General features: G+C 39.8%; 1 protein-coding gene across 8 annotated transcripts in view; it reads left to right on the top strand.

Annotated features, from left to right (window-relative positions):
• Nucleotides 1-12,278, top strand: part of FMN1 (formin 1) — a 425,066-nt gene that overhangs the window by 287,199 nt on the left and 125,589 nt on the right. For all 8 annotated transcript variants that reach the window (XM_078448455.2, XM_078448453.2, XM_078448448.2 and 5 more), the window contains 4 exons: nucleotides 2,209-2,338; nucleotides 3,798-3,944; nucleotides 5,061-5,120; nucleotides 10,400-10,520. In XM_078448455.2, coding sequence (XP_078304581.2) covers nucleotides 2,209-2,338; nucleotides 3,798-3,944; nucleotides 5,061-5,120; nucleotides 10,400-10,520 — 458 coding nt within the window. The remainder of the gene's footprint in view (nucleotides 1-2,208; nucleotides 2,339-3,797; nucleotides 3,945-5,060; nucleotides 5,121-10,399; nucleotides 10,521-12,278) is intronic.

The following is a 12,278-nucleotide window of genomic DNA, read 5'->3' as shown; positions in this document are numbered from 1 at the left end:
TTAAATCCTCTTCTAAGGTCTTAGCATGGTACCTGAAACACTGTGAATGCTTCCTACATGTCTACGGGACTGACTGAAATTCTTGGTGACTGCTACTCTGGCATTAATTTTCGGTGACACATTCCCCACAGTTGTATCCAAAAGTCATGTAAACTTCTTGAATTTCCCTTCCCTCCTCTAACTCTGGATATGCGTTTCAGACCCTTCTTCATGCACAGGTCTCTGGATCTTTAAGGTTCTCTGAGAACCCTCCTAGTCCAGTTCCTAATCCCAGTGAGGCCTTGGTCCTGGAGAACCTGGTAGTTCCTTTCCACTCTATCCTGGGTAACAGGAAGTTGATGAGCCTAGGGGCTTGTCTCCTTATACTAGTCCCAAACCTCCTTTCTTGAGGCTTGTTATAAGTAACTGTACATCCAGCATTCTGTCCTTTTCACCTGCATCCTCGTTGGATAGCTGAGGTGTCCATCTGTATCTTCTCTCACACAGTCTCCACAAACGCTTAACTCACTCTGTTTATTTAAACTAGAAAGTGTACATACTCTGGGGATCTGGAGCCTACTTGGGGAGGAGTGTCTTGCAGTCACTGCTGGGAAAGGAGAAATGCAGGGTGTGGCCCTTGAGTTAGCTCTCAGCATTGTCTGTATAAACAAAACTTCCCGACAGCCCCATGAGGACCAGATGCTGCTAGTCCCAACAGCTTTTCACTGCTTATATTTGTGAAAACTGGTGACACTCCTGATTTCGGTCACAAGTGAATCAATGCTTTAATACTAATTCTGTGAGAAACAATTTACATAACAAATACAAGTTTTCATCTCATTTTAACTCAGAATTTCTATGGGTTTCCACTATTATACTCCAACATGGTTTTCATAATAATCAGATTTACAGAACTTTAAAAAACAAAGGTATCTTTAGTTTTATGTGCATTCTTTGGTTCATCTCACTGTGATTTAAAAAAAGAAGAAGAAGAGGGCGCCTGGCTGTCTCCGTCAGTATTGCTGGTGACTCTTGATCTCAGGATTGTGAGTTCAAGCCTCACAAAGGGGCATAGAGCTTACTTTAAAAAAAAAAAAAAAGAGAGAAAGGAAAGAAAAGATAAAGGACCATGACCTGGATATAGGATTAAAAAACAAAAAAAAACAGCTGATAATTAAAATCTTATCAAAACCCAAGGCCTCCTAAAAACAAAGTAAAAGAGGCCCAAAGTACAAGCGAAGGAAACTTCTTTGGGTATGGAAAGAAGGGTTCAGCTTTGCTCCTATGGAAAAGCATTCTTGGTGAGAGATTGCGAAATGTCAAAGTAATGATGTTATGCGTTGACCAAGGCTTTCAGAAATATCAGTTAATCATCATTTCAGCCCCACACTGAATTTAATAGCTGTTAGTGGATTTTCTCCTTCTCTGAATTCGTGTCCAACTCTTTCCGCCCATTTTAGTTTATACCCCTTCTTCTGGTGGTTGGCCTGGAGAGTAGGTAGCTCTTCCAACTTAATTTTGCAAAGGGCACCAGTGCCCAGCTGCTCAGACAGTGAGCTTCTGTGTGTACGTTAGCACTTACCTTTAGCTTTTAAAATCTGTCTTACTGTAGTTTTTAACACTGATGTCTACTTAATGAGTGCTTGCTTTGTTCCACACACTGAGCCGTAAACTCTGTCTTCATAGGCAAGTTGATGTGGGAAAGTAATTATCTGTAGAATAGGGTCACTGTAGACTGTTAACGAATTCAGTGAGCAACAAATAATAGTAATCTCACCTCAGGAAGAAACATTTTGTCACTTCTCTACAGACATCTGCCTCAAGCCTTCACTTTACTGTGCCTGTGTTAAATAGACCCTTAGAGTATGCTGCGTTATAAAGGGAGTTCATTATTTATTTTCATATACTAAAGGTAACACTCCTATTGGCATAGCAGGAGATAACTCTTTGTGGTTCAGGATAATTGCATTAACACTCTGTGCCTAAAGTAATGTATACGCCGTACATTTATATACCGTCCTAGAAGCTCATTTAAAAAATGGCTTGGTTGTCAACAATATAACACACACCCTTCGAAGTCTTAGGTCTGCCTGTCAGGTACATTTTATAATTGTTAAAATTGACACTATCAAGTAAGGAATGCTCTCATGGTAGATCTTTTTCAACTGTTTTTTTTTTTTTCTTTGTGAGTGTGTGTGAAGCTAGATGATCCATTATTAATTTTTACAGATTTTTACACGAGTTAGCCCAGATACCTAATTTTGCTGAACGGGCCCAGTGCATAATCTTCAGATCTGTCTTTTCTGAGGGTATCACCTCCTTGCACCGAAAGGTAGAGATCATCACAAGAGCTTCTCAGGTATGTTTGCTATCTAATTTAAGAGGGTGGTTTTGCCCTTATTGAGGGTAAAGAAGGAAGCAGGGAGTGGGAGAATCAACTAGAATCCCTTTGTAGAAAACCTTTGGATTTAAGACTATGTGTTTTGCTAAGCAGAGCTGTGATGATTATCCTGAGTATGTGTGTGCATGCAGGTGAGGGAGGGAGGAAGAGAGAGAAAGAAAGTCAGGTGCAGACTGACAGGGAGAAGGAGGAAAAAAAATGACACTTATACAGATAGATTCTTAAATATCACAGATACCTTCTAAGGTACATATTGGCCTCTTAAAAACAACCTAAAAAGTGTAGTGTGTTTGCTACTCGACTGACTGGATTGCAAGAGATTTTGCTTGAGACCCATGCACCTGATCATCTGACATGTGTCCACACAGTGAAATAACATTCTAGAGACTTGATAAGCAAAATAAATGACTGTGATAATAAGTGGTGGGCAAATACATTTTTGTTGGCTTTACCACACTGGTATTCTTTGTAAATTCTAATACTTGTTTGTTTGTTGGTTTGTTTTTCCTCACAATGACCCATGTCCTTAAGAACATGATAATCCTCTCCACACATATGTAGTATTGAGTTCTTCTCCGAAGGCATGATTCTTTTCCTTCAAAAATATAAAATGCTTCAATAAAGAAAGTAGAAATACGACCAAGGAATAATAGATACCCTCTGATAACACCCTAACAAGGAAGGAACAGAGGTTGCCCTGGAGCTGCATTTCCCTTTCTTTCTTTACCCTACAATAAAAGAAAACAAAGTCAACTCAGACTTTGAGAAGGGGGAAAAAGTACCAACTTGAAAATTTTGCACTTTGAGAAAAAAAGAGGAAAACTTTAGTTTTAAATGGTACGAGGAGCTGAAGAAAACCCTAAGCAGCTTGAAATTGTGAAAGTTAATAGACATCTCTGCAGATACTTAAAGAACATAACCTATGGCCTGGAAATACATTATTATAGTTTATCTCTGAGGACTACACCCAGAGATAAAGAAGAATAGACTTGGTATTAAACTTGCCCGACATTTAACTGTACTATTTATACAGATACATTGTCCAAAAACAGATCCTCAAATGATAGCAGACCTGTTTCTACTTAGAAGTCATCAGATGTAAAGTGTAACTCTACCAAGTCTCTTTGTTCCATTTACATAAAATTTACAGATTTAAAATAAATATTTAAAAAGTAAAACTGGCTCAAATAGAAACACTAATATTTAGTCCTCACTATTAAGACATGCAGTTCGTAATTCATTGAAAGGATAGAAAATGATGACTTTCAGTTCATTGAAAGGATAGAAATTTTCCATGTCGTCAGCTGTCAGTCCAGCCACCAAATAGCCTGATGGCTACTCAGTAAATATTTGCTGTTGAATGAACATAGGTACCTTTGAAGTCCAGCTCTGTAATAATCGGTATTTGCTGTCACAGGGCTTGCTGCACATGAAGAGTGTGAAGGATATTTTAGCTCTCATTCTGGCTTTTGGAAATTACATGAATGGAGGAAATAGAACTCGGGGACAAGCAGATGGATATAGCTTAGAAATTCTGCCCAAACTCAAGGACGTCAAAAGTCGGGTATTTATTTCTCACAACAAGATTCTATGATTTGCCATTATATTCCTTCTATACCTTTAATTTAGACATATCTATGTGTTTTCTTGGTTGCTCCATTCATCTCTTTTCTCCCTTTAACAATAAACTTTTTCTTTGCTTTCTTTTGACTTTTGGATAAAAATTGGTTTTTCATGTTTGGTCTGACAGAGACGACAAAATCCCCAATATTGGTTTGTTCTAAAAGAACGCAATTGGATGTTGAACTGTAATGAGAGAAGGAAACAGCACGCAGTATCAGCCATAGCACAAGGCTTGAGTCTGTTTGAATTTAGTGTTGACTACTTGTAATTTACTCATTCCTGAGTAGGGAGCAATGTTGAATCACCAGTTGAGCTGAGCATTTGAATTATTCTTTGGCCCACAACAATTGGGCCGAGGGTCTACTGTCAAACTCTCTGAGCCTGATTATCATTTGGCTCCACACCCCTGCAGAGCTTTCTCTTTAGAAACAACCAGCCCATATCTAGGCGTCCCATGGGGAGCAGGGGCAGTGAAGGGAGGGGAAACACACAGGCAAATTAGAATTAGACCCATGTGAACAAGACACAAAGGCTGCCTTGTGGGAGGGCCTGCTTGCCCCTGGCCTCCCAGGGTCATAAAGTGGCATGGCGCTCCTTTTAAGCTGTCCTGATTGTTTTTCACGCCATTAAGAACACACATTTTTTGAAAGGTGGGAAGGGAGGGATGGTTTTCTGTTCTAGTCCCTGGTTCCCTTTGGCACTCCCCCACCCCCTCCTGTCTTGGCTTTATGCCAGAAAATAATGAGACCGTGTATATGTTTGTTTGTTTGTTTTAGTCATTACCTCAGAGGTCTTATGAATTATCTATTTGATTCTTTTTTTTTTTTTTTTTACCCCCACAAAGAATAGTGGAGTGTCATAGATATATAGATGACATAAAAAAAAAAATTGCTGGACAAAGAGGAGAGTGGGAAATCTTGCCAGTCGCAAACAGAATTAGGACCAGGTATTGCAAATTAAAAGTATCAGGGTCACAAACTGAAATTTCAGTACTCAACTATATAATATGTTAGTCTCATGTGAATGATTTTCATTTAAGCTTCTCTTTTAAACCTAGGATAATGGGATTAATCTGGTGGACTATGTCGTGAAATATTACCTGCGTTACTATGATCAGGTAAGAAATAGCATTATGTGGAAAACTACACTAATGGGGTTTCAACTCTTACACATTGTTGGCATTCAGAAATTAGATGATGGATGGGTGGATGAATTTCAAGTCCAACATAGAATTTGAGAGCTATCCAGCCTCCTTGGTTTACAGATGGGAATGCTGAAGCCAAGAAAGTTTAGTTGACTCTTGTAAAGAGAAGCATTATTCAGTGCCTTTCAATCTACTGACTCTTAATCCACTCTATAACACAGTTTCAGAGAGACCCCCAATGCCTTCTAACCAGATCGTGGGGGTCTTTGTGAAATCTATATCCATTCAGTAATTGGTTGTATCTGAAACTGGCTCTGGGCTGCAGACCAAAATGTAGGAAATCAAGATGCAGTAATACCCAGTACCTTATCAGTAATGTTCATCTGTGAACAAGTTGAAGAAGTGGAATTTGAAATCCATCCTCTCTGCTCAGATTACATTTGCAATTAGAAATAAAAATTTCAGTGAGAATCCACCTGAGCACAATTTTCTATGTTTAATTCCTTCTCATTAAATTGAGAACAAGGAGTCCTAACTTTGAGAAGAAAGAGGTACTGTTGTAAGGTGTTGGGAAATCTAGCAATCAATATGAATGGGAAAAGTCTCAGGAAAATGTTGTCAGGACTCCTGCTTAGCTGTCCACTCAAGCAGGGTTTTTCCTAGGCTCCAAGGGAAGAAAAGTAAGGATTCCAGGGCCTTGTTTTCAAAAGGCCTATGATTCCATCCAGAAGACAAGCTAGGCACTGATGAAGTCTATAGGCTTCTATCCTCCCCTCCTCATCTGTCTGTTCTCAGTGTCTCTGAAATGAATCATCTCCCAACCCCCCTCCTCAAACTTCTCCTGTTTCTAATGAGGAGATTATCATTTCGGTCATTCAAGCATGAAGCTTCTGCTCCTCTTTGGTTCCTCTCTGTCCTTCGACTAAATTGTTTCTCATGTTTCTTTCTTGTTTTTCATCCCTCTGCCCCACTCATCCAGGCTTTAAGGTAACTCACCTGGACTATTCTGGTTGCTTCCCAGCTTGTCTCCCCACACCTGGTTGCTCCTTTTCCAGTCCATCCCACGCCCAAGGCCCAATCAGTTTTTATAGTCCCGGTCCTACTGCATCACTTTGTTACTCAAAAACAGAAATGACTCCCCATTTTCAACTGAATTAATACTCTACCCAATTTAATTCCAGTCTTTTACAACCATGCTTTTTTTTTTTTTCCATTTTCCCCCTACACGTAGTCTGTGATTTAAGACCCCATGTTTTCCAAACACACCCTATGTTTTCTCACTGGTGTGTTTTTATTTTTTTTTTTAATTTTTTTTAATGTTTATTTATTTTTTGAAAGAAAGATTGACAGAGTGTGAGCAGGGGAGGGGCAGAGAGAGAGAGGGAGACACAGAATCTGAAGCAGGCTCCAGTCTCTAAGCTGTTAGCACAGAGCCCGACTCGGGGCTCAAACCCATGAACTGTGAGATCATGACCTGAGCCGAAGTCAGACGCTCAACCAGCTGAGCCACCCAGGTGCCCCACTGATGTGTTTTTATATCCAATGTTCTCCCTGACTGGACCTCTTCTCATCACCAGCCTCTTTATATTAAGCTTCTGTCTTATTAATACTCTCTTGAAATAATAAATTAACTTTTGGGAGAAAGCTCCCAGTAGCAACACATATATTTGCAACCTAATAGGTAACAAGCTTTTCAGAAATGACATGGAAAGGACAACTGGTCCCCTCTCATTTAAAAAAAAAAAAAAAATTGGTACAAGAGGCTGCAGGTAATTTCCCAAAAACACAAAAACAAAAGCAAAAATCAAACAGAAGATATAAATCGCCAACTAGATACATAGACCTAGCGGTACAAATTGATCAAAACTTTATTAGGACTATCACAAATGGCTGATGGAATTCTTCCCTGTTTAAGATCTCCATGTATAATGGGACCCATATCTAGACTGCCTTTGACTCACCAAACTGTGTCCTATAAAGGGCACCTTTAAAAAAAATCACATGAAGATGGCACGTGCTTGCCAATCTGTTTCCCCACGGAGCTATACCTACTTATGGGGGACACATTTCCTCATTCATGCAAATGTACAGTATGGCTTAGCAAGACTTTGACCTTTCTGTATCAGAAGCCCTAGAAATCTATATAATATTTCTAGGAATTTTTATCCTAAGGAAATAAATAAAGATATGTATCACTATTATACTTATAATAATTTGTAATAACAAAATATAGCAAGATTTTGGGGAGGTGTCCAAAGGTAGAGACTAAGACCACGTCAATTATGCTAGAGTTACAAGATGGAATAATACACTGCCATGGAAAGTATGTAGGAGAAAATCTAGTGGCATTAGAAAATACTCTTGATCTGCTTTTATATTAAAAACATGGGTTTAAAACAATATATAATTTCAAATATGTAAATATAAATATACATAAACACACAGAAAAACCTAGGATACCAGAGATATAAAAAAATGTTTGATTATCTCTGGGTGGAAAAGATTTTAACTTTCTTCTGTCTTTCAATTAGACATAATGAACACATGTCACTTTGGTAAAAGGGAAGAAAGATAAAATAAAAAATAGTACAAAATAGTACAAAATAGTACAACTATTCTTCCCTTCTTCCATGAAATCTTTTTTCACTTCCTTATCTTTTAATCCTTTGAAGCCAGGGAACACTTGGTTTGAACTTCTGTCTTGATACATCTTATTCTTCCTTGCATGTAGATATCATTGAGCAATTAATTGTTAGTCTGGCATTGCTCCTTGAGTTCCAAAACTCATTGTTGTCTGTTTTGTAGCATCTGTAATTTAGGTGTCTGACAAATACTTACTAGGTTGAATCTGCTGTAAATATCCGCAAGAGTGTAATAAGTGACATTTGTAAATAATTAGGTGCAAAGAGGTGAGAGCTTTATTCTGGTAGAGGGGGCAGACATGTTGAAGCTTCAGGCAATAGGTATATACCCAAAGTTCTGGCAGCAGGTACTAGTAGGACAGCAGAATTATCCGGAAGAATCTTGAGAGGTAACATTTCTGATCTAGGGTTAGCATAAACAGATTTATCTTGTAGTGTCTGTAGCGTCTACACAACCAAGTCAGATGCATTGTGTAGGAAGGCTGAAATTTGCCAATGAAATGTGACCCTCAAAGAGAGCTAAACCTAGTGGAATTGACTTCACAGAGGAAAATCTTCCAGTAAGAATAGTTTCAAACATGGGAATGGCTCAGTATGGGAAAAATCAGAAGTCAACATTTGTGTGATGCTCTCCTGAGTTTCACAGTGCAAAAATTCATTTCACTCAGCAAGAGTATAGAATTATGTGATTTATTAAGCTATCCCCTCCCCGTAGGAGCATAAGTGATGATTTTTGTGGTTAGTTGTGATGAGCAATTAGCAGGAGAAAGGTGACTCCTGTTCCAAGCCTCCTTCTACTCATGTTGGTTTGGGGTCCAAGTCCAGGTTTGTGAAGCTTACAGAAATCCATCTAGAGCCATGTCTTTCGAGCTCTAATGGAGCAGCTTTCTCAAGAGATGCTACCAGGCTGATTTGCTCAGTAGCACTTTCTCTTTTTCTAGCTTAAAAAAAAAAAAATTGAAGCCAGCGCTGAATCTGATAAAAAAAAGTTTTAGAAAATAGTTAGAGATAACATGCATGAGTTCTTCCAATGTAGATTGCCATGGAGCTTCTCGGCAAGCATCTTAGATGGTGTTCCATCCTGTTGCAAGTACTACTTCGTTGTTTTGAAAACAGTAAAATAAGTATAGAGAGATGGGGAAAAAAGCACACTGATCTTGCAGAATGTTTCAATAAAATGAGGAAAACCACCTTTTCTTAGCATCTCACGTGGAGCTAAAGGTCTTAAAGGAAGGGAATTCCTGAAACCATAAGAAAAAATGACGGTAATTGAAATGTCTCCTGCTCAAGGTACACACTTTTCAGAACAGTGTTTTTATAGGTGCCAAACAAAGTTTGTATGCCACGTGTTGTATGCTGTACTGAGAGCTATATACAGTACCTGCCCTCACAGTGCTTGCAGTCTAGTGGGAGAAGCCTCTAAGTTAACACAGCAATTTTGAAATTGACATTGATAAGCGCCGTGACAACGGTAAACAGCAGGGGCCCTTGTAAACACCCAGGTGCTGAGGGTTAGAGGCAATCTTTGGGGAAGTGATACCTGTTTTGAGACTTGAAGAATGATATGAACACATGCAGGTGTGAGGAGTTTCTACAGAAGAGTTAGAAAGGGACAGTTTTAGAGACAAAAGCCCAGAGACAAGAGATTGTGGCCTGTTCTGTTATTTTATGAACATTTAGGAGACGGAGTTAGAGATAGGGGGAAGGTGGAAGAAGACTGAGGGTGGAAGAGGCCAGATCATAAAGTGCCTTATAAAGCAGTTTCAGAGTTTGGAATTAGTCCTAATGGCAGAAGGAAAGATGGAATGTGAAGGAAAGCTGGCAAAACAGCCTGTGTGGAGAGAGGAATAACTGAAGACTGCCTGAGATATGCAAGATGCAGGGCTTATGTTAAACAACTCAGGGACAAAGCAGGATAGACTGGAAAAGATATCTGAGGCTCAGCTTATCTTTCCATACGCCTGAAACTTGTGTCCCTCAAGGTATTTCTCAGCTTAGATCCTCTATGACGTATAGTCGGGGAGCTTGTCAAAAACTATGGCAAACCAGGGCCTCAGCAAGTATATACAAAGATAAGCCAAAGAACGTTTGGGAAGTCTTTACATATATGTGAAGAACTTGATCCCCCCCACACACCCTCTGGAGCTTAAAGCCGCAGCCGAGGGTAGGTCACAGCAGAAGGGAGGGTGATTGTTTCTTCCATTGTAGTGCCTTCTTGTTCAGCACCTTCCGACGCACACCAGTTGGCATACCCCAAAGATGAGTTATCTAATTGCTACCACGTGAAGCTCAAACGGGGACTTTAAGTACTTTCATGTGTTCCTCCTGTGCCTTTTTCCATGAGAGGACGGCGTCCAAGATCAGGGCATACCTGACAATTTTCTCTTCGATTCATGAGGCAAAATAGAACCCAGCCCTCAGTGGCATTAGGACCAAAATGATATTGTGGAAGACACGAAAGCATTTCAAAGTAACCAGGTCCAAACTTAGGAATGGCCAAGGAGCATTTCTCGGATTCTTATTTGCGCTTTCAATAAAAGATGCTTTGGAATTTCAATTGATAGTGACAATTGGGGAAGTATAACATACTTTGTTAACCATGTCTTTTAGGAAGCAGGAACAGAAAAGAGTATTTTCCCTCTGCCTGAACCACAAGATTTCTTTCTGGCTTCCCAAGTCAAGTTTGAAGACCTCATAAAAGATTTGCGCAAACTGAAGAGGCAACTAGAAGGTAACAGGAACTGTTCTGTTATTATGATAATAGCTAAGCTTTTCTTTTTTTTTTTTAATGATTGAGGAGGAGGATGTATGTCTGGTTCATGGAAGGGAATTGGCGCAGACTTCAATTCCTCGTGAAGCTCTCCATCTCTTGTGCTCTGTTTGGAGGCGCTACGTTTGATTAGTGTTAATTAGTGCTTTTTATATCCACATCTTTTACATCTACATTTTCCAACATATTACAGATGATCATTTTAATAACAATAGCAGCAGCCCTTTATTGAATGCTTATTGTTGTCTCGTATAATTATTACGGCAACCCCAATAAGCAGGAACTGTATACCAACTCCATTTTACAGAGGAGAAAAATGAAGTTCAGGGAAGTTACATTCATACAGCCAGTGAGAGGCAGATTTACTGGGCTCTAATCAGGTCTATGTGATTAGAACTCATGCAGTTTCTAAGCCAGGTTATTGTGCCGCCTGAAACATGTCACATGTGTGCACACATGTGTGCAGCCACACACGCCCCTATATATGTGGTTCACGTGTAGGAGTCTAATAAAGGTGTCAGGACACATAGTCAACATTCTCTTTTAGTTTATTTACATTTTTAATTATTCACAACAACATGCTGAAAGCCCCTTTTAGGTTGTTTGTTTTTTTTTTTAAGGTGAAAATATGTCTCTCTCGAGCAGGAATTTTCCTTTGGCATTGCTAGAGTCTTGTGTTTTCACTGTGGAGACATCTCCTTGTCCAAGAATATAAATACTTGCATTGGAGCTTGTCTAACTCCAATTGAAGAGCTCCACGGAGGATTTAGGGAGCGTGTTAATGTGGAAATGGAGCTCAGAGTGCCAAAAGGAGAGCTTGAGGAAATGAAGAGCTTGAACCAGGAATATTTTTACACTAAGACATAAAATAAACATTTTAAAAATGTTTATTGTGAAAGGGCGCTCAGAAACCCAAGTCTTAGACAGAGAGCAGCCTGGAAATGGAAGTGAAGTGGGACAGATCCCTGGTGGCGGGGAGAGCCATTTAGCTTTATTTTGGGCATAAAACTTGCTTAAATAAGGAGAGCGGTTACAAGTGAATATTTCTACCTTGTAAATTATTTTTAAAGGAACATGTGGATTTTTTTCCCTCCTGTTGATGTGGTTAAGAGCGTGAATGCAACCAAATGGATGCTTCATTTAGGAATGTGATATATGAACTTGTGGTTATCCTTTTCCCTCTCATAAAAAAAAAAAACAAAAACAAAAAAAACCACTGACAGTTTTATCCTTGTCTGAGATGAGGGGCTGGACTCTCACTGTGATGAAACAAAGTGAAGCGTCCTGCAGCAGGTTTCTGTCGCTCTCCAATGGCAGGATTAGGGCCCAGGCCAGTCCCCAGGATGGCTGCAAGCTTAGCTGTGGCCAAGAAGAGCCATGCCTTTCACTCCGTGGCTGTCCCTGAATACGACTCCCCCCTGGTCTCCTGGCCCTTTGCTGTCTTGTGTCGTTTTGTGAGCAGAAACCTGGTGTATGTGTGACCTTTCCTCCTCTCCTGCGGCCTCTTTCAGGCACCTTTGACTTCTGCAAGTGTTTGATGATGATAACAAAGGGATGAGAAGAGTGAATTGGGAAGACAGTGGAGAGGCAGGTGTTCCCACAGAGCATCCCCTTTAGCATACCTTATTTTCTCCAGGGCGATCCCAGGTGCCATTCCACATCCCTCCGTATTCAACTGACACTTTTCCTCAGTCATTTTAAGGAGCTGCAAGAGCTTCT

This window comes from Panthera onca, chromosome B3, assembly GCF_046562875.1.
Source record: "Panthera onca isolate mPanOnc1 chromosome B3, mPanOnc1 haplotype 2, whole genome shotgun sequence".
Classification (NCBI taxonomy): domain Eukaryota; kingdom Metazoa; phylum Chordata; class Mammalia; order Carnivora; family Felidae; genus Panthera; species Panthera onca.
The sequence above is the reverse complement of the archived record's forward strand: the minus strand, read 5'-3'. Positions and strand labels throughout refer to the sequence as shown.